The sequence below is a fragment of the Somniosus microcephalus genome, chromosome 3 (genome assembly GCF_052327205.1).
Source record: "Somniosus microcephalus isolate GS21.2 chromosome 3, FLI_Smic_1.0, whole genome shotgun sequence".
Lineage (NCBI taxonomy): Eukaryota > Metazoa > Chordata > Chondrichthyes > Squaliformes > Somniosidae > Somniosus > Somniosus microcephalus.
The window spans coordinates 94444400-94467196 of NC_140989.1; the positions used below are offsets into that span (position 1 = coordinate 94444400).

The following is a 22797-nucleotide window of genomic DNA, read 5'->3' on the forward strand; positions in this document are numbered from 1 at the left end:
CTGCTCCGCTGCCTTCAGGGATCTATGTACATGTACACCAAGGTCCCTCTGACCCTCTGTACTTCCTAGGGTCCTACCACTCATTGTGTATTCCCTTGCCTTATTTGTCCGTCCAAAATGCATCACCTCGCACTTTTCAGGGTTAAATTCCATTTGCCACTTTTCCGCCCATCTGACCAACCCGTTTATATCGTCCTGTAGCCTGAGGCTTTCCTCCTCGCAATTTACCACCCCACCAATTTTCGTGTCATCTGCGAACTTACTGATCATACCTTTTACATTCTCATCCAAATCATTTATGTAGATCACAAACAACAAGGGACCCAGCACCGATCCCCGAGGTACCCCACTGGACACAGGCTTCCAGTCACAAAAGCAACCTTCGACCATCACCCTCTGCCTCCTGCCACTCAGCCAGTTTAGGATCCAACGCGCCAAGGCACCCTGGATCCCATGGGCTCTTACCTTCTTGACCAGTCTCCTATGCGGGACTTTGTCAAAAGCTTTACTGAAGTCCATGTAAACCACATCCACAGCATTTCCCTCATCCACCCCCGTAGTCACCCCCTCGAAAAATTCAATCAGATTTGTCAGACATGATTTACCCTTGACAAAGCCATGCTGACTATCCCCGATTAATCCTTGCCTCTCCAAGTGGAGATTAATTTTGTCCCTCAGAATTTTTTCCAATAATTTCCCCACCACAAATGTTAGACTCACTGGCCTGTAATTCCCTGGTTTATCCCTGCTACCCTTCTTGAATAATGGTACTACGTTAGCTGTTCTCCAGTCCTCTGGTACATCCCCTGTGGCCAGAGAGGTTCTGAAAATTTGTGTCAGAGCCCCTGCAATCTCCTCCTTTGCCTCCCACAGCAGCCTGGGATACATCTCGTCCGGGCCTGGGGATTTATCCACTTTTTGGCCTGCTAAAACCGCTAGCACCTCCTCCCTCTCGATGCTAATATGTTCAAGTATGTCACAGTCCCCTTGCCCGATTTCTATGTCTGCATCGTCTTTCTCCATAGTAAACACAGATGCAAAAAATTCATTTAAAACCCCGCCTACATCCTCTGGCTCTACACACAGATTGCCACTTTGGTCCCTAATGGGCCCTACCCTTTCCCTGGTTATCCTCTTGCCCTTAATATACTTATAAAACATCTTAGGATTTTCCTTTATTTTGCTCGCCAGTGTTATTTCATGGCCCCTCCTCGCCCTCCTAATTTCTTTTTTAAGTATGCCCCTGCACTTTTTATACTCCCCTAGGGCTTCTTCCGTCTTTAGTCTTTAGTCTTTTGTAACTGCCAAAAGCCCCCCTTTTATTTCTAATGCATTTTTGTATATCCCTTGTCATCCAAGGTTCCCTTTGCTTGTTGGTCCCACCCTTGACCTTTACAGGAACATGTTGGCGTTGTACTCTCTCTATTTCCCTTCTGAAAGTCTCCCACTGTTTTGATGTGGATTTTCCTATAAGCAGCTGCTCCCAGTCCACTTTGGCCAGATCCTGCCTTATCATATTAAAATCGGCCTTCCCCCAATTTAGAACCCTTATTTCCGGGCCGTCTTTGTCTTTTTCCATGACCACCTTAAATCTCACCGAATTATGGTCACTGTCGCCAAAATGCTCTCCTACTGACACTTCCACCACTTGCCCGGCTACATTCCCCAGAATTAGGTCCAGTACCGCCCCCTCTCTTGTAGGACTTTCTACATGTTGGCTCAAAAAGCTCTCCTGGATGCACTTAAAGAATTCTGCACCCTCTAAGCCTTTCACACTCTGACTGTCCCAATTTATATTGGGGAAGTTGAAATCCCCCACTATTATTACCCTATTATTTTCGCACTTTTCTGAGATTTGCCTACATATCTGTTCCTCTATCTCCCCCTGACTGTTTGGGGGCCAATAGTACACTCCCAGCAAAGTGCTTGCCCCCTTTTTGTTTTTAAGTTCTACCCATATGGCCTCATTAGAGGAACCCGCTAATATATCATCCCTCCTTACAGCAGTAATTGACTCCTTAATTAATATTGCAACACCCCCTCCCCTTTTACACCCCCCTCTGTCTCGCCTGAAGATTCTATACCCCGGAATATTGAGCTGCCAGTCCTGACCCTCCCTCAACCATGTCTCCGTGATAGCAACAATATCGTACTCCCATGTGTTCAACAACAACTTCAGTTCATCCACCTTATTTGCAAGACTCCTTGCATTAAAATAAATGCCTTCCAGCCCTGCCATATTCTCTTTTGCCTTCACATATTTGCTCTGCCTTCCCAGCTGACTTGTTTTTCCCTTCTGTATTTGGCTGTAAATCACCCCCTACTATAGCTCCACTCTGTACCCCAACCCCCTGCCAAGTTAGTTTAAACCCTCCCCAGCAGTGCTAGCAAACCTCCCCGCAAGGATATTGGTTCCCCTCTGGTTCAGGTGTAAACCGTCCGACTTGTACAAGTCCCACCTTTCCCAGAAGCAGACCCAGTGATCCAGGAAACTAAAGCCCTCCCCCCTGCACCATCCCTTTAGCCACGCATTCATCTGTTCTATCTTCCTATTCCTATACTCACTAGCACGTGGCACCGGGAGTAATCCAGAGATTACAACCTTTGAGGTCCTGCTCTTTAATCCTTCACCTAGCTCCCTAAATTCTTGCTGCAGGACCTCATCCCTCTTTTTACCTATGTCGTTGGTACCAATGTGGACCACGACCACTGGCTGTTCACCCTCCCCCTCCAGAATGCCCTGCAGCCGCTCAGTGACATCCTTGACCCTGGCACCAGGGAGGCAACAAACCATCCTGGATTCACGTCTACGGCCACAGAAACGCCTATCTGTTCCCCTTACTATAGAATCCCCTACCACTATTGCTCTCCCACTCTTTTTCCCCCCTTCCTGGGCAGCAGGAGCACCCCCAGTGCCAGGAAGTTGGCTGCTGCTGCCTTCCCCTGGTGAGTCATCCCCCTCAACAGTATCCAAAGCGGTATACTTGTTTGAAAGGGGGATGTCCGCAGGGGTTCCCTGCACTACCTGCCTGCCTTTGTTGCTCCGCCTGATGGTCACCCCCTGTGCTGCCCTACCCTGAGGCGTGAACAACTCGCTAAACGTGCTATCCACGAGCCTCTCAGCATCGCGCATGCTCCAAAATTCATCCACCCGCAGCTCGAGCGCCACAATGCGGTCTACAAGTAGCTGCAGCTGGATGCATTTCCCGCACACATGGTCGTCAGGGACACTGGCAGCATCCCTGACTTCCCACATAGAGCAGGAGGAGCAGAACACGGGTCTGAACTCTCCTGCCATGACTTACTCCTTTAATTAATTTTTAAAATTTATTCAATACCCCAGTTACAGGTATGCTCTAGGGCGCTTTATTTACCAACTATCCCCACTACACCACAGAATTTTAACACCACAGAATTCAAGCTTGTATCGAAAAAAGAGAAATACTCACCAACCAATCACCTACCTGCTCCCTGGTGACGTCACACACACATTACTTTTTACCTCTCTCCCCGCTGCTGAGTTGGTATGCCTCGCCTCTCTCCGGTTTTTATACCGGTCTCACCACGCTGCTCCCGACTGGTCTCGGGCCTCGCCTCTCTCCGGTTTTTATACCGGTCTCACCACGCTGCTCCCGCTGGTCCCGACTGGTCTCGGGCCTCGCCTCTCTCCGGTTTTTATACCGGTCTCACCACGCTGCTCCCGACTGGTCTCGGGCCTCGCCTCTCTCCGGTTTTTATACCGGTCTCACCACGCTGCTCCCGACTGGTCTCGGGCCTCGCCTCTCTCCGGTTTTTATACCGGTCTCACCACACTGCTCCCGCTGGTATACTTTCTGCCCCGTATATGTCTTCAAGATAATGGATGTGTCTTTCAAAGGTATATGTGGAAATAGCCGCTCGTAATCCCGTCGACTTATGACGGTCAGAGCTGATCCTGTATCTAGCTCCATTTTGACTGGGGACCCCGCTATCGTGAGGGTAACCCAAATGGTCTGGTAATCTTCTTTGGCAATTACATTATGTAATTTGAGACAGCTTAGTCTCTTGTTTCCGGAGTCGCTATCGCTCTTCTGGTCTTCGGAGCTACTGTCCGTCATCATTTGTACCTTTCTGTACTTTTCCTTATTGACCTTTTTACTGTCAGCGGATTTTTTTCCAGATCTGCATACACGTGTAATGTGTTCCATCTTTCCGCATTGCCTGCATGCTTTGTCCTTGAACCAGCAGTCCTTCTGGTCATGGGTGGATCTGCCGCAGCGATAGCATCTCTCGAAACCCCGTGTCATTTCATGGGTGCCGAAGTCCTGTGGCCTTTTGCTGTATCTCTGCAGCTCCTGTTGCTGCTGCTTCGTATGATACAGCCACACTGAAAGTCTTGTCCAGTGTCAACTCTTTCTCAGAAAGTAGTCTTTTCTGTGTTCCTTCGCTTAGGAGACCGCAGATGAATTTGTCTGAGAGAATCTGCCAGTCCTGCCCCGAATTGGCAGTGCTTTGACAGCTTTCGTAATTCGGTGAGGTAATCAGCGTTACTTTCATTCTTGTGCTGATTCCTCCTGAAGAATTTGAATCGTTCCGCTATCAGCAGCGGTGTTGGGTTTAAGTGCTCCTGTAAGGTATCAACAATCTCCTTAAAATTCTTGTCCATCGGTTTGGCTGGAGTGATCAAGTTTCGTAACAGCCCGTATGTCCTTGCGCCCATCAGATTTAGAAGTACCGATGCCTTATCATCCGCTACTTCATTCGCCTTGCAATATACCTCCACTCTTTCCACATATGTGGTCCAATCTTCTATATCACCATCGAAAGCAGTAATTATTGCCAGTCTTCGGCATCTTGAAAATCTAAAATGGCACTTCCCGCGCTTTTCCTCCGTCCCCGATGGATCAAAATGGCGACTCCCGCGCTTTTCTTTCTTCCCCGCCGAGTTAAGATGGCACCTCCCGCGCTTTCCCGCCGCTGCCGCCAACGCTGTTCTCCGCGGTTCCCGTTGCGACCTGCAGCTTTTCGTGGTATTTCTATTTTTAAAATTTTTTTAAAAATATATATATCTTCAATAGTTTCTCCGTTACTTGGAGAACCGTTCCCGTCGTGGAGCGGACCCTCTGGGACTTTCCCCTCCCTCTGCTCGGTCCGAACGCCGACCTGCTTTGCAGCACCGGCCGCCCCCTGAGTACTCCACCCTCTGTCTCTCTTTGCTTCTGCTTCCCAACTCGCTGCCCGGCCCCGTTGCAGAGCCACCCGATCGAGCTCTAGCCCGCCGCAGCCCAGGAAGGATCAGTGCACAACCTGCCACCAGCCCATTTAGCTGGTGAAACCAGAGTTTTTTTTTCTTGCTTCTGGCTTCGTCTGAGGAATCGATCCCCTTGAGGTGCTGCCGAATTGCAGGTAAGTTCGTTTCTAACTCGTCACCACTGTTAGATCCGTGTGTTAATGGAGACACGGAATGCAGGAGTTGATTTAACAAGTGTTTACTGAACAAAGTCTGGAGGTGAACTAAACTACACAAGTCGCTACACAGGCTTATATACCCGAGTGGTCACTACTGGTACTACAGTATACAGGGGCTTCAAAAACATAGTTCCTCTTAAAGGTACATACACTACAGGATCATACATGCATAATAGACACTTGGGCAAGGTATCAGAGGACATTCATACTTTAACAAGAAGTTAATGTCTTCAGGAGGAGGTGGGAAGAAAAGCCATAAAAAAAAATTGGTGGGAAAAAAAATGCTCTCTCGGTAGAATATTATGACTGAAACATTGGCCCAGATATTCCGATCCCTACGGGTGTGTATGCGCTGTGTACCCACCCATAGGGACATCAGAAATGCTGGTTTCAGGCATGCACAGCGCATGCGCTGAAAACTGGCATTTCCGATCTGTCAAGAATGTTCTTGACAGATTGGACGCCTGCCCTAGAGAAGGGCCTCTGCGGGTGGAGAGTTCTGCTTTCTGGAGCCCCTCCGCCCGCAGAAAACCTTTAGAATTCGTAAACCTGGCAAAAGCAGGCGTAAGGCCTGCTTTTACCAGGATAAGAGTTGAAAAAAGTTTTTTTTTAAAATTTCAGTCATTTATCATTTAAAAATACTTTTTAAAAAGCTACGTTTATTTTTAGCCCTGTAAAAAACTTTAATTATTTTTTTCAAAAAATTAAATTTTTGTTTAAAATATTTAATTTATTGTAATTTCAACTAATTTAAAAAATGTGATGTTTTTTAAAAATGTATTTAATGTTTTGCAATGTTTTTGGGGTGATCTCCATTCATATATTTGACAGGTCTATCTGTCAAGTGTATGAAGGGAGATTCCCTTCTTTGATTGGCTCTCCATGGCCCACGTGATCCCAGGGACGCTTGCGAATCGCATGCGCCCCTGGATACATAGGCCCTGCACACTTGGAGTTCGAGGGGCCCAGCATCGGAACTATACGCACCTCGGGAGCCCTCAGGTAAGTGCGTAGAAATACGGCCCAAAGTAAATGATGTATTCCAAGGTACAAGATGATATGCAACTCCATTATTGGTCCAAAATTGCTAGTGTTACCCCCAGAGTTGCAGTGCAACACAGTGTATAGGATTATATATGGCTGTAACCCCCGGGTTGTGGGGGGCATAGCACAGGACGACATAGTAGCACATATCCATTTACCTTTTACTATTATTGGAAGTGAAAGCTCATCCACCTCAGTCCTCTCTTTAGGCCGTGTTGCCATTAGATGTTTATTGGCTTTGTACATAGCCGATTTTCTCTGTCTCCAGTTCATGCTACTAAAGCTCTCCCGTTCCTTCTTGTATGCCTCATGGTGTTCCTTCTGTTTTGCTTCAATCACCTCAAGGTCTTGTTTGTTTTTTTCTTGTGCCTCAACATACTTCCTCCATTCTAAAACCTCTCTGGCCCTTTGCTGCACAGCCAAACAGGGCAATTAGAAATATGAAATAAATTAATCAAGTTTTCAATAGATCACAGTACAAGGGACACACATAGGAGAACATAATATAATAAATAGGAGCAGGAGTAGGCCATTTGGCCCTTCGAGCCTGCTCCACCATTTAACAAGATCATAGCTGATCTTCTACCTCATCTCCACTTTCCTGCACTATCCCCATATCCCTTGATTCCCTTAATATTCAAAAATCTATCGATCTCTGTCTTGAATATACTCAACGACTGAGCCTCCACAGCCCTCTGGGGTAGAGAATTCCAAAGATTCACCACCCTCTGAGTGAAGAAATTTCTCCTCATCTCAGTCCTAAATGGCCGACCCCTTATTCTGAGACTGTGACCCCCTGGTTGTAGACTCCCCAGCCAGGGGAAACATCCTCCCTGCATCTACCCTGTCAAGCCCTGTAAGAATTTTGTATGTTTCAATGAGATCACCTCTCATTCGTCTAGTCTACTCAATCTCTCCTCATAGGACAATCCCCCCATCCCAGGGAACCAGTCTGCGAACCTTTGTTGCACTCCCTCTATGGCAAGTATATCCTTCCTTAGGTAAGGAAACTAAAACTGTACACAGTACTCTAGGCGTGGTCTCACCAGGGCCTATATAATTGCAGTAAGATATCTTTACTCTTATAACTCAAATCCTCTTATAATAAAGGCCAACATACTATTTACTTTCCTAATTGCTTGCTGTACCTACATGTTAACTTACAGTAATTCATGTACAAGGACACCCAGGTGCCTCTGATCACCAACATTTCCCAATCTCTCACCATTTAAAAAATACTCTGCTTTTCTATTTTTCCGACCAAAGTGGATAACTTCACATTTCTCCACATTATATTCCATTTGCCATATTCTTGCCCACTCACTTAGCCTGTCTATATCCCCTTAAAATCTCCTTGCATCCTCCTCACAACTTACATTCCCACCCAGCTTTGTATCATAAGCAAATCTGGATATATTACATTTGGTCCCCTCATCCAAATCATTGATGTAAATTGTGAATAGCTGAGGCCCAAGCACTGATCCTCACGGTACCCCACTAGTTACAGCCTGCCAACCCGAAAATGACCCATTTATTCCTACTCTGTTTTCTGTCCGTTAACCAATCCTCAATACATGTTAGTATATTACCCCCAATCCCATGAGCCCTAATTTTGTTCAATAACCTCTTGTGTGGCACCTTATCGAATGCCTTCTGAAAATCCAAATACACCACATCCACTGGTTCCCCTTTACCTATTCTGCTAGTTACAACCTCAAAAAACTCCCAACAGGTTTCTCAAACACGATTTCCCAATCCTATTATTATTTTCTAAGTGCCCTGTTACCACGTCCTTAATAATAGATTCTAGCATTTTCCCTAGTACTGATGTCAGTCTAACTGGTCTGTAGTTCTGTTTTCTCTCTCCCTCCTTTCTTAAATAGTGGGGTTACATTTGCCACCTTCCAATCCGCGGGAAATGTTCTAGAATCTATGGAATTTTGGAAAATGACAACCAATGCATCCACTATCTCTATAGCCTCCTCTTTCAAAACCCTAGGATGGAGGCCATCAGGTCCAGGAGATTTATCGGCTTTCAGTCCCATTAATTTCTCCAGTACTATTTTTTTAATTAATATTAATTTCTTTCAGTTCCTCATTCTCGCGAGAGCCTTGGTTCTCCATTATTTCCGGGAAGTTTTTTGCGTTTTCTTCCGTGTTTAATTTCTCTGCCATTTCCTTATTCCCCATTATAATTTCTCCTGTCTCAACCTGTAAGGGACCCACATTTACCTTCGCTAATCTTTTCCTTTTTACATACCCATAGAAGCTTTTACAGTCTGTTTTTATGTCTCTCGCTAGTTTACTCATTCTATTTTCCTTTTCTTTATCAATGTCTTGGTCCTATTTGCTGAATTCTAAAATCCTCCCAATCCTCAGGGTTACTACTCTATTTGCCAACATTATAAGCCTCTTCCTTTGATCTAATACTATCTTTAACTTCTCTTGTTAGCAACGGTTGGACCACTTTTCCTGTGAGGTTTTTGTGCCTTAAAGGAATGTATATTTGTTGTAAATTATGTATTAATGCTTTAAATGCTAGCCATTGCTTGTCTTCATCATACCTTTTAATGTATTTTCCCAATCTACCTTAGCCAACTCGCCCCTCATACCTAAGTAGTTTGCTTTCTTTAGATTTAAGATCTTAGTTTTGGAATTAACTAAATCACTTTCAAACTCAATATAAAATTCTATCATATTGGCCCAGAAATTCGTGTCAGGGGCTTCCCGCGGGTGCAAGCCCCCGACCTACACTTACCTAGCGCGCCGACAGTTGAAGCCTGGGCCTGCGTGGATTTCCGGTCTGTGGCACGGTTCAGCTCCCGGCGCGCTGTGCTTGCGTGACCCAGCGGCGTACTTAGTGCGATGCGTTGGCTGGGATCACGTAAGCACTGGGCAACCAATCGGAGGATGCAAAAGTTCATTCATGAGTTTGACAGTAAGAACTGTCAAACTCATGAAAACTCCAGGCGCCCAAAACAGTACTTAAACTTGAAATCAAATTTTAAAAAAATCACACTATTTAAATGAACTATAAATAACTTTAAATAACTGTTTTAAACAATAAATTAAATTTTTGGAAAAAATAATTTTATAAAAACTCGGGGCTAAAAATACACTTACCTTACTGTAAAGTCTTTAAAAATAATAAACCTGTGGAAAAAAAATTCTAATTCTAATTATTAGACCACTTACCTTTTAAAATTAAGTCCTTACGTCTGCTTTTTTCCAAGTGTAAAAAGTGGAGGCCTTCACACACGGGCAAACCTGGAAAAAAAAAGGAAGTTCAACGCGCACGCGCAGACTCCTGCGCGCATGCGTTCGACCTCTGAACCCCTTGGTTCAGAGGATCGGAAATGCCGGTTTCCCGCGCATGCATAGTGCATGCAAGATTCCGGCACTTCCATCGGGTCCACGCGCGAGTACTCCGTCCGTACTCATGCGTTGGGACCCGAATTTCTGGGCCAATATGGTCACTCTTCCCTAAAGGTCCCTTTACTACAAGGTTATTAATTAACCCTTTCTCATTGTACAATACTAGATCTAAAATAGCCCGTTCCCTAGTTGGTTCCTCAACATACTGATCTAGAAAACTATCTTGCATACATTCCATGAATTCGTCCTCCACTACTGAAAATTTGGTTTGCTCAGTCTATATGTAGATTAAAGTTCCCCATGATTACTGTATTACCCTTGTTACATGCGCCTCTAATTTCCTGATTTATACTCTGCCCTACATTAGAACTACTGTTTGGGGGCCTATAAACAACTCCCACCAAAGTTTTCTGCCTCTTGCTATTTGTTTCTTAGCTCCATCCAAACTGATTCTACTTCTTGATTTTCAGAGCTAAGATTCTTTCTCTCTACTGTCTTTATCCCATCCTTTATCAGGACTTCCCCGCCTCCTTATCCATTTTGCCTATCTCTTCTAAAAGAGAAGTATCCTGGAATATTTAGTTCCCAACCTTGGCCACTTTGCAACCACGTCTCCGTTATGGCTATTGGATCAAACCTGTTAATTTCTATACAATAAACCTATTCTGAGAAATTTTTATCGATCGTGGGAGTATACTTATTACAAGAACCAAGACCCTTCCCTCCCTTACTCCTCTTGTCTCTCAACTATTTTGACTTGCTGGGCAAAAACTACACCCTCAATACCAATAGATGCTCCCATGGAACTACTGTGAAAATGTTCAGTAATTAACTGCAGGGATAATGGCCCAGAACTTCGGGTCTCCACGGGTGAGTACGCACGGGGTACTCACCCGTAGGCCCAATGGAAGTGCCGGTTTCCTGCATGCACTGCGCATGCGCGGGAAACCGGCACTTCCTTTCCCCTGAAAGAAGGGGTTCAGAGTTCGAACGCGTGCGCAGGAGAGGCAGCGCGCGCGCATCGAACTTACGTTTTTTTTTGCAGGTTTTCCCAGGAAGGTAAGTCTCCAGAAGTTAGACATGTAAAAAGCAGTCGCAAGGCCTGCTTTTTACAAGGTAAGTGGTGAATTAATTAAAATTAAAACATTTTTTCCACAGGTTTATTATTTTTAAATACTTTAAAGAAAGGTAAGTTTATTTTTTAAGCCCCGTTAGAAAATAATTATTTTTTTCAAAAATTTAAATTATTGTTTAAAATAGTTATTTCATGTAATTTATAGTTTATTAAAAAATGATTTTAAAAAAAATGTATTTGAAAATTTAGTGATGTTTTGGGGCCCGTAGTATTTATAAGTTTTGACAGCCCTTCCTGTCAAACTTATGAATGAAGCATTCCCTGCTCCGATTGGCTCTCCATGGCCCTCGTGATTCCAGGGGACGCATCGAACTAATAACTGCGCCCCTGGGATACGCAAGCACTGCGCACCGGCAGTCGGAGCAGGCCCAGGATCGGAATCCCATGCGGGCCCACAGCACAACAGCCAGCGCGCTAGGTAAGTGCAGGTTGGAGGCTTGCACCTGCGGGAAGCCTCCGACCCGAATTTCTGGGCCATATTGCATTTAAACATTCTTATTTATATATATTTTATATGACCTGTGGTAAGTGATGGCTCATATGATTTATACATAAATCACTTTGAACCAAAGAGCTGAGAGAGACCTGAGCTTTTGATGTAACCGCTGACATCAGATTATGAAGTGTTAAAAGTAACCATCATTTAGAGTACATGACATTAGAATTCCTTACCTCTGATTTCACTTCAAGAATTTCATCTCCAGCAGATGGAAGTTCCTTCCAACCAACTATCTCCACCGGGGCACTTGGTCCAGCAGCATTCATTGGCTTGTTATTCTCATCAAACATTAACCGTACCTTAGCCCAGCTCTTTCCTGCCACCAGGACACAACCTTTCGTCAATGTTCCACGCTGGATAATAGTTGTGGTGACTGGTCTAAAAGAAAAAAAAACAGTATTTAGTCCAGTTTAATAAATATCCAATAATAAATAAGATAGATAGATTTTCATTTATATAGCACTTTTCATGTCCCAAAGTGCTTCACAGCCAATTAAGTATTTTTGAAGTATAGTCACTGTTGTAATGTAGGAAACGTGGCAGCCAGTTTGCACACCGCAAGGTCCCACAAATAGCAATTTGATAATAACCAGATAATCGGTTTTTAGTGATGTTGGTTGAGGAATACATATTGACCAGGACACTAGAGATTACTCCCCTGCTTCTTCGAAATAGTGCCATAGGATCTTTTATGTCCACCCGAGATAACAGACAGGCCCTTGGTTTACCATCTTATCCGAAAGACGGCACCTCCGACAGTGCAGCCCTCCCTCAGTACTGCACTGAATTGTCAGCCTAGATTTTTGTGCTCAAGTCTCTGGAGTGGGACTTGAATGCACAACCTTCTGACTCAGAGGCGACAGTGCTACCCTGAACCATGGCTGACAATAGATAGAATGGTTAGGGAACATGGCGGCCGTAGCAGCGATTTGTAAGGGTGCTCCTCAGCTTTCATAGCACTAGGGCTGTATCCTGGGTATCTCGGCAGAACTGTTGTTTTGTTTAAAGGGGAGCCTGGGATCTCACACCACTGGGGAGAGGCCTGGCTTGCTGATGAAAACTGTGCTAGACCAGATCCGTCTTTCGGATGAAATGTCACCGTCAATTAATCACATCCACTTCAACCGGTACGGTGACTGCAAAGAACACTAATGATATTGACAATGATCTACCCCGCAGCTCCGGTCAATTTCAACATGCTATCACTATTCTTCTTGTGAAGGCTAGACAGTAGAGACTGTCGCTGAAGGATATGCTCCACAGTCTTAGGCTGCCTCACTGTCAAATCACCCAAGGGCCTCATCTTACTGGCAGTTGGAGCAAGTGTTTGGAACATGACTTTTGATCTACCGGCAGTGACAGCTGGGGAATTAATTAATTTTCAATCATGTAACTTACTGGTTTTTAAAATTAATTTAAAATTAATAGGAAACCATCAAACTTGTTTCACTAAAACGGTTCTTGATTCTCAGTTTGACATTTGGAGAAATGACACTTCGTTATTGCGGCTTTTAGATTTATCAGCAGTGGATCCCGGGGGATCCATCCACAGGCACCAGTATTGGATGAGCAGAAATTTTCTCCAAATAAATATTGGGAAGACTGAAGCTATTATCTTCGATCCCCGCCACAAACTTTGTTCCCTGGCCACAGTTTCCATCCCTGGAAATTGTCTGAAGCTGAGCCAGACTGTTCTCAACCTTGGTGCTGTGTTTGACCCTGAAATGAGCTTCCAACCACATATCCGCTTCATCACAAAGATTGCCTACTTCCACCTCTGTAATATCGCCGACTCCGACCCTGCCTCAACTCATCTGCTACTGAAACTGTCATCCATGTCTTTGTTACCTCTAGATTTGACTATGCCAATACTCTCCTGGCCGACCTCCCATCTTCTACCCTACATAAACTTGAGCTCATGCAAAACTCTGCAGCCTGTATCTTAACTCGCTCCAAGTCTCGTTCACCCTTCACCCCTCTGCTTGCTAACCTACACTCGCTCCCGGTCCGACAACGCTTCAATTTTAAAATCCTCATCCTTGTTTTTAAATCCCTTCATGGCCTCGCTCCTCCCCATCTTTGTAACCTCCTCCAGCCCTACAAGCCTTCGAGATCTCTGTGGTCCTCCGATTCTCGCCTCTTGCGTATCCCCGATTTTAATCGCTCCACCACTGGCTGTTGTGCTTTCAGTTGCCTTGGCCCTAAGCTCTGGAATTCCCTTCCTAAACCTCTCTGTCTCTCGAGCTCTCTTTCCTCCTTTAAGTTGCTCCTTAAAACCTACCTCTTTGACCAAGCTTTTGGTGATCTGTCCTGGTATCTCCTTTTGTGGCTTGGTGTCAAAAATGTTTTTATTGATATCGCTCTTGTTAAGCGCCTTGGGACATTTTGCCAAATTAAATGCGCTATATAAATGTAAGTTGTTGTTGGTTATCTCTTCAATCAAAGATGGTTGTATTATCAAACATTTCTCAAGTCGTCCAGTGCATAATTGGTGTCTAATGAGTCCAATGCTCACAGGTTTTCTCACACTACATAGGATGTGACTGCTGCAGACACCAAGATGTTGCCATTTTTTTAGATTTCTGCTCAACCTGCACAGGAGTTTTCAAAGTGAGAGAACCTCAAGACATGTAATGTTCCCACTGATGACTGAGCAATGGATAATCTTGCTGCTACATTTCCATGGATGCCAGTTATCCTTCAGCACCTTGTTCAAGGAGGTGGTTCACCTTCACGGCTTATCCATTGCCGTGTCCTCCCGGTCATCAGTGAGGACATTATAAAGAGGTCATGCCTTCAGCTTGTTTTTCAAGGGGTCTTTATACCGCTTCTTTTGCCCACCTAGAATGTTGACTATTTTTCAGCACAAAACACATGTTTTGGAAGACCACGTTCTCCCATTCAAAAAAATGTCTAACCATGCTACATTTTGTTGAGCATCGCTTTGACAACAGTTGTACTGGCTCTTCACATACATAGGATGTGACTGCTGCAGACACCAAGATGTTGCCATTTTTTAGATTTCTGCTCAACCTGCACAGGAGTTTTCAAAGTGAGAGAACCTCAAGACATGTAATGTTCCCACTGATGGGCAGCACAGTGGCATAGTGGTTAGCACTGTTGCCTCACAGCGCCAGGGACCCGGGTTCGAATTCGGCCTCGGGTGACTGTCTGTGTGGAGTTTGCACATTCTCCCCGTGTTTGCGTGGGTTTCCTCCGGGTGCTCCGGTTTCCTCCCACAGTCCAAAGATGTGCGGATTAGGATGATTGGCTATGATAAATTGACCCTTAGTGTTAGGGGGATTAAATACGTGGGGTTACGGGGATAGGGTGGGATATGTGTTGGTGTAGGGGTTACGGGGATCGGGTGGGATGTGTGTCGGTGCAGGCTCAATGGGCCGAAATGGCCTCTATCTGCACTGTGGGGTTTCTGTGATTTCACAGGATTTCTAGGTTAGTGATCTTGACTTATCATTAGATGTGCAGAATTGATTGCAGATGACATGTCAAGTCTTTCATATAGTGTCTGTTGTACATCCATGCTTCACAGCTCCACAAAAGAGTTGCGAGTACTACTGGCTTATAAACTATCGCCTAGGTTTTCAAGAATATTTGAATACAATACACTCCCAGTGGTATAATATGATCTTTGTCACAAGACAAATCCAGGGAATTTCCAAGGTCAGAAATTAAACTTCTAAATGATATTCATCAATCTAACTAAGGTCTTCAACATAGTTAGCTAACTTGGTCTATGGTGAGCTGCTAGCAATGTTTTCCTCGTGCCAGTTTTTTTCTGCCAATTTTCTCCCCACCTTCCTCTCCTGAAGGCGTCAATTCCTTGCTGCTACATTCCCATGGATGCCAGTTATCCTTCAGCACCTTGCTCAAGTAACCATTAGCCAGTCATGTGTGAGCCTTCAGAGTGATGGCAGGCTAGTTGACAGTGGGGCATCTCAGCCAAGCTGATTCCTATCCTCATCTGACATCCATATATACACATTCAACAGAGGCCTGGATTACGATGAATAGCAGGAGCCTTGCCTGGTTTTTCCCTTCCCTAACCCACAGGTGCTGATGCCAATTAAAAGCCATTTAGTGAAGTCAGATTTTCAGGATTTTGAATAGTCTAAAGTAGGCTAGTATTCCTATTTATGCATGTTTTGCTCCAATCCTCGATAATGCAGTGTCCATTCACTTCCATACAACCAACAACTGTTCAATCTGAACAGGTCTAATTTGCAAAAATTGGTGAGGAAAAAATGTTTTCTGGTTAAAAGTTACTATTACCCATGCCTGATCTGGGTGGATGACAGAGGAGATTTGGGCCATTATAATAATTAAAATTAATTTTAAGTCCCAAGCATATGCTTAAGTATTCCAATGCCTAACAATTAGAGGAGTTAAGATATTTTTAATGAACGGACTACCTGCGGCTTAGAGGGCAATCTATTCCAAGCTCCCATCACTGCTACTTCGAAACAAGCTGCTCAGAGGTGAGAGCAAACAGCTCGAGGTAATTCTTCCTCCAATTTCTGTGCTGCTCTTTAGGGAAGTGCCTGGCCTCCACTCAGCGCCAACTCATGAGGTTGGACATCTTAAAAACAGAGGGCTTGTGGAAATGAACCCACATCCCATCACAGCATGCTGTTTGGTTTAGTTTTAAATTATTTTGGTAACTTAATGGTGAAAGAGTAGTTTGCTTGATCTGACTGTTCATTGCAAATACACGGTAAGTAAGTGCATTATTATACAGCGTATTTAAGGAAATAATTTATATGCATATCAATCTTGGATATAGTGCTGCAAGATCAAAGGCTCAACTTTTTCTCTACTAATTTATTACAATATATTAACGCTACAATTTGGCCAATTCTTATTTCTGAATCTTTTAGGAAATACATTACCAATTTACGAAGACTGGGAGTGTAACAGCAATAATTTACTCACCCTTTTCCTTTATCATTCCGACATTCAATAACAATACCCTCAACAGGTCCTGTACAATCTGCTTTCAACTCCAACACTTCAGACAGAGCAACAGTGGCTTCAGCTAAAGCCATCAAATTGTCTCCCTAAGAAATATTTACAGTACATTAAAATACAAACATTCAGCTCAGTCACAGTTCCAAAGCATATAAAAATCCAAGAATGGTTCCACTTTACCTTTCAAAGGAACATGGACAGTATTTTGTTCGTTATAAGCTTAGAAACAAATTCTGCCAGAATTGGAAATACGTACACTTGTGGTTACTAGAATAGATTATTCCTAGTACACTGATTTCATAACAATGGATGTTACATTATTTGAGTAACTGGGAAATATATGTTAATTATCCCCTTACTCTAAACTTTGCACTAACTTTGGTCTAATTTAAAAAAAGACAATTACGAGGTGATACAACATGCTAGCGACACAGTGATAGCGCCGAGGCACGTATTCTGCATATGGAGTGTTCCCAATCTCAGAAATGTTGCCTGGAAAGCCGCCAAACAGAGTTTAAGGTGGAAAGGGGGGAAACAATCAAACCAGAAGTCATTCCTCCCACACTGCTTTCATTCACCCACAAATGGCTGGTTCAGTAGTGAGTAGCCTGAGCAAAGACTTGGTTGTCAGTCACTTCTTTGTCTTTTTTGACTGTGTAGCATCAGGGAACCCAACAGTGGGGGATATATTTTTAAACAACTATGATAAAGTTACAACATTCAGCCAGAGAGAATGAAGGATTCCATTAAAAAAATTACCTTAAGAGCGGATATATTTATGGACTGAACATCACCACCATACTCCTCACAAATCACATCACAGGCTAACAATTCCTTCTTTACGTTTTCATGATCTGCTTCTGGCTTGTCACACTTATTTACTGCCAGAATTATTGGAACTGCAGTGAGAAAAGTTGAAATTAGATGGGAATAAATAATGTAGTACAATATTTAAAGATATTTGATAGCCTACTGATTATTAGCCATTTTTGAATAATCAATTTCCATAGCCCCATACTCATTTACACTGGCAAAAAATGGAACCATTTTAGTTAAGTTTGGTTAACTACAGTAGAATGCCACTAGCTCAGGAACCAGGTGATCGAAACAGCTGCACTCAAAATTGGTTTGGAGCAAACTAATAAAGATACTAGATTCCATTTTAGTTTGACCTGAACAGACTGTACACAATGCTCTAAGAAAGGATCAAATGATTTTTACAGGGATTTAATATTGAAATATTAATAAACAGATTTACTAATTCCATTATAACTGGAGTTGTTCCATTCAGTGACATGGAAAAGGATATGTGGCACAGAAAGTTTTCAGTATCAGTAAGTTCTACTGTAAAACACTACTTTGGATCCATTTGTACATTTTCCCTGCTCTCACAGACAACTCACGCGGTGATGCGAAGGCTGCAGGAAACCTCACATTATAGTTGCTGAGCTCAGTAGCAGGGTGGTCAACTCTCGATCGATCTTAATTTTGTGTGACAATGGCCCCATTATTATACCCTCAGCTCCAGGCCATTACATCATACCTCTTCCATGACCTTTACCCTTAGTTTACAGTAACTTCTTTTAGTTCATCATTCCAGAGGCTCGCTGCTTCCAAGGTAAAGACCCACGGCCCTCACTTGTAAACTGCCTGGTGAACTACATCCAGGGGAAAGGGTAACAGCGTTCCTTGTATGGTTGCATGACAGATAGATTTATCTATCAGAAGGTCACAACTACACAAACAACAAACAACTGCCTTTATGACAAAGGCAAAATACTGCAGATCTGAAATATAAACAGAAAATGCTGGAAATGCTCAGCAGGTCAGACGGCATCTGTGGAGAGAGAAACAGAGTTAACGTTTCAGGTTGTGACCTTTCGCCAGAACTGGAAATTGTTACAGATGTAACAGGTTTTAAGCAAGTAGAGAGGCAGGGAAAGCAGGAGGGGAGGAATGAACAAAAGGAAGGTCTGTGATAGGGTGGAAGGCAGGAATGGTTAAATGAGAAAAGGGATGATGGTGCAAGGCAAAAGGGAATGGTAATGGGACAAGTAAAGAAACAAAAGCTGGGTCTCGAGGAGCTGTGCAACAGCAGAATCATTACCAGCACCTACTGTCCGAAAAAATGGAAGCAGTGGTCATGATGTGCCGAATTGAAAGATGAAGTAGCTGTTCCTAGAGCTTCCGTTGAGCTTCATTGGAACAGTGTAGGAGGCCGAGGACAAAGTGATAGTGGGGCGGAGAATTAAAATGGCAAGCGACCAGAAGCTCAGGGTCACGCTTGTGGAATGAACGGAGGTATTCAGCAAAGCGATCACCCAATCTGCGTTTGGTCTCCGCAATGTAAAGGACACCACATCGTGAGCAGCAAATACAGTACACTAAATTGAAGTAAGTACAAGTAAATCGCTTTTCACCTGGAAGGAGTGTTTGGGGCCCTGGACGATGGGAAGGGAGGAGGTGAAAGGGCAGGTGTTGCATCTCCTGCGCTTGCACGGGAAAGTGCCGTGGGAAGGGAAGCAGGTGTTGGGGGTGATGGAAGAATGGACCAGGGTGTTGTGAAGGGAACAGTCCCTTCGGAATGCTGAAAGGGGAGGGGAAGATGTGTTTGGTGGTGGCATCGCGTTGGAGGTAGCAGAAATGGTGGAGGATGATCCGTTGAATGTAGAGGCTGGTGGGATAGGTGGTGAGGACAAGGGGAACCCTACCGTGATTCTGGGAGGGAGGGAAGGGGTGAGGGCAGAAGTGCCAGAAATGTGACAGACACAGTTGAGGGCCCTGTCAACCACAGTGGAGGGAAATCCTCGGTTGAGGAAAAAGGAAGACATATTGGAAGCACTGGTGTGAAAGGTGACATCGTCAGAACAGATGCAATGCAGACGGAGAAACTGGGAGAATGAAATAGAGTCCTTACAGGAAGCAGGGTGGGAGGAAGAGTAATTAAGGTAGCTGTGGGCTTATAGTAGATATTGGTTGACAGCCTATCCCCAGAAATGGAGATAGAGAAGTCAAGGAAGGGAAGGTAAGAGTCGGAGATGGACCATGAGAGGGAGGGGTGGAAATTTGAAGCAAAGTTGATGGCATTTTCCAGTTCAGGGCGAGAGCATGAAGTGGCACTGATACAGTCATCAATGTACCGGAAAAAGAGGTGAGGGAGGGGACCCGAGTGGAACGGAAATAAAGAATGTTCCGCGTATCCTGCGAAAAGGCAGGCATAGCTAGGACCCATACGGGTTCCCATAGTGACTCCTTTTATTTGCAGCAAGTGAGAGGAGTCAAAGGGGAAGTTGTTCAATGCAAGAATAAGTTCAGCCAGGCGAATGAGGGTGGAGGGGGATGGAGGTGTAGAGGGACTGGACGTCCATGGTGAAAGAGAGATAGTTAGAGCCAGGAAACTGGAAACTGTTAAAGTGGTGGAGGTGTTGGAAGAGTTGCAGATGTAGGTCAGAGCAGTCCTATTTGTGAATCTTGGGAAGGAGCTAGAAGTGGTCTGTGCGGGGTTGGGGGACTATGAAGTCAGAGGCCGTTGGGGGGGGGGGGGGGGGGGCGGGGGGGGAGATTTTCAGAGGAGATGAGGTCAGTGACTGATGGGCCTTCAATAACCACAAAACTAGAAGTTATAGACTTAAACAAGTTGGCTTTTAATCACTAAGATCAGAGCTAACATCTCAACACGCCGACTGGTTCACAGGAATGAGTCATACAGATCCTGGGATCTTTATGTAAGAGAAGTCAGGGGCGGAGCCAAGAGCCAAGACCTGGTACCTCCCAGGTTAGTCGGGAAAGAGGAAGTGAAACTATACACAGTGGGGGAGGGTAATATACATGAGTGCAAAATGAATACAGGATCAAGACAAACAGATTTCATTACAGTGACAGTCTGTGAAATGATGGCTTGATGTTCGGTGGTGGGGTCATGGTCCAGGGGGAAGTAGGAGGTGGTGTTGGAGAGTTGGCTTTCAGCCTCTGCAAGGTAACGGTCTGTTTGCCAAACAACAACAGCACCGCCCTCGTCAGCAGGTTTAATGACAAAGTCACAGTTGGATCTGAGAGAATGGCGTGCTGCAAGTTCAGAGGGACCTAAGATAGAGTGAGTGAGGGGAGCAGAGAAATTGAGACAGCCGATGTCATACTGTCAGTTCCCAATGAAAAGATCTAGAGAGGGTAAGAAGTCAGAGGGAGGGGATCCAGGTGGAATGAGAATTCTGAAGATGGGAGAAAGGGGGTGGAGGGGAGAAAGAAGTGGGCATGGAGGCAAAGGAAGAAGAGCTCAGCATTGTGCCATCAAAGAAGGGAAGGTCAGAGGGGTAGTGAAAACACATGGCAAAGAGTGAGATTGGAAGGAGGGATGGGTCAGACGAAAGTGATGGGGAAGAAGGATCAGGAGGTGCGTTGGTATTTAAGAGTTGTTGAAGCTTGTGTTCCTTGACACCTGAAAGGAAGAAAAAAAGTTTTTTGTTCAAGCGCCGTATGAGGTGAAGGATGAAATGGAACTGTGGACCAGAACAACTCTGAAAGAGACTGATTCGGTGCTGCTGCTGAGAGAGGCCGAGAGCGTGCATATGGTGGCGCATGCACTGAGCGTAGATCTCAGGAAGCGGCGACAGCAGTGGGTCGAGGAACACTTAACTATTTTATGACTCCAGCTTGTACCAGCCACAAAGGGCCTTGAAGGTATGGGCTTATTTTGGATATGTTCCAGATACTGCCAACCAATATAGACAGCAATCAATAAAGCCAATAGAGTGTTGAATTATATGGCCAAAACAGTGGAATACGAGTCAGTGGAAGACATGATCAAAGTATGTAGTGCTCTGGTCAGACCACATCTTGACTTTTGTCTCCAGTTCTGGCCACTAAGACACAAGACACTCAAACTGGAGGTAGTGCAGAAAAGAGCCACAAGGCTGATCAACAGCATCAGAGGTCCGAGTTACGAGAAAGGTGGAATTATCAGCCCTGAAAAGAAAGATCTAATAGGCAAACTTATAGAAGTATGTAAGATAGGTAACAGCATGAAAAAAGTAAATCAGAAAAATTACTATCAAGTAAATTGAGTTAGGATATGGGATATAGATTCAAACTAGTAAAAAGCAAATTCAGGATTTATATCATGAAGTTCTTCTTCACACAGAGTGATAACATATAGAATGCACTCTCAGATTGAGTAGTGAAGGTAAAAACCCTGGAATCATTTAACAATTGGATACTGCAATAAGCGGACCTCAGGATTTTGCTGCATGGATGAACTAAGATGGGGCAAATCCTCCCTCATCCATAATTATTTTATGATCTTCACCACTCTTTCATCAGAAGAATTTCTTCCCATCTCTAATCAGCCCTACAGAAACCCGGCAGCTGAAGCGAGACAAGGACAGCTTGGAGGAGATGGTAAGTGCCTTCACATCACTGCTTGTGCCATATCATTTCCATCAGAAAAACTGCTTACTTGCACATCGACTACATTGTATGTCTCCATCCCTACCTCAGCTGCTTTGTGCTGAAAGCGTCATACATGTCTTTGTTAGCTCCAGACTCAACTACGCCAATGTCCTCCTTTGTGGCTTTCCATCATTCAGCCTCCATAAATTATAACTAGTCCATAATTCTGCCGCCGCATCCTGTCCTGCACTAAGTGCCACTCGCCTATCACCTTTGTCCTTGCTGACCTACACTGGCTCCCTATTACCAACGCATTAAATTTTAAATAAAAACAGAAAATGCTGGAAATACTCAGCAGGTCAGACAGCATCTGTGGAGAGAGAAACAGAGTTAACGTTTCAGGTCGATGACCCTTCGTCAGAACTGGCAAGCCCTACTCCAGAGAGTGGAGCACCTATTCCAAGGTGACACTTCAGTGCAGTATTGATGGAGTGCTACACTGTCACAGGTGCTATCTTTTCAGATGAGCTGTTAAACTGAGGCCCCATCTGATCTCTCAAGTGAACATAAAAGATCACATGGCACTATTCAAAGAAAAGCAGGCCAGTTCTCCCAGTGTCCTAGCCAATATTTATCCCTCAACCAACATCACTAAAACAGGTTATCTGGTCATTTATCTCATTGCTGTTTGTGAGACCTTGTTGTGCACAAATTGGCTGCCACGTTTCCCTATATTATAACAGTGACTACACTTCAAAAGTACTTTATCAGCTGTAACGTACTTTGAGAAGTCCTGTGGTCATGAAAGCACTCTATAAATGCAAGTTCTTTCTCTTCTTAATGTAAAACCACATGTAAATAAAGCTACCACTAAATTTCCCACATGAAATGCAAACATTTTTTTTTTTAATTCTGCAAATCATAG

General features: G+C 44.3%; 1 protein-coding gene across 1 annotated transcript in view; it reads right to left on the bottom strand.

Moving 5' to 3' along the window:
• Positions 1 to 22797, bottom strand: part of mtif2 (mitochondrial translational initiation factor 2) — a 77907-nt gene that overhangs the window by 14077 nt on the left and 41033 nt on the right. Inside the window, exons 7-10 of the mRNA XM_085981362.1 lie at positions 17247 to 17386; positions 16452 to 16576; positions 11675 to 11879; positions 6651 to 6903 (exon numbers count right to left, since the gene is read on the bottom strand). Coding sequence (XP_085837488.1) covers positions 6651 to 6903; positions 11675 to 11879; positions 16452 to 16576; positions 17247 to 17386 — 723 coding nt within the window. The remainder of the gene's footprint in view (positions 1 to 6650; positions 6904 to 11674; positions 11880 to 16451; positions 16577 to 17246; positions 17387 to 22797) is intronic.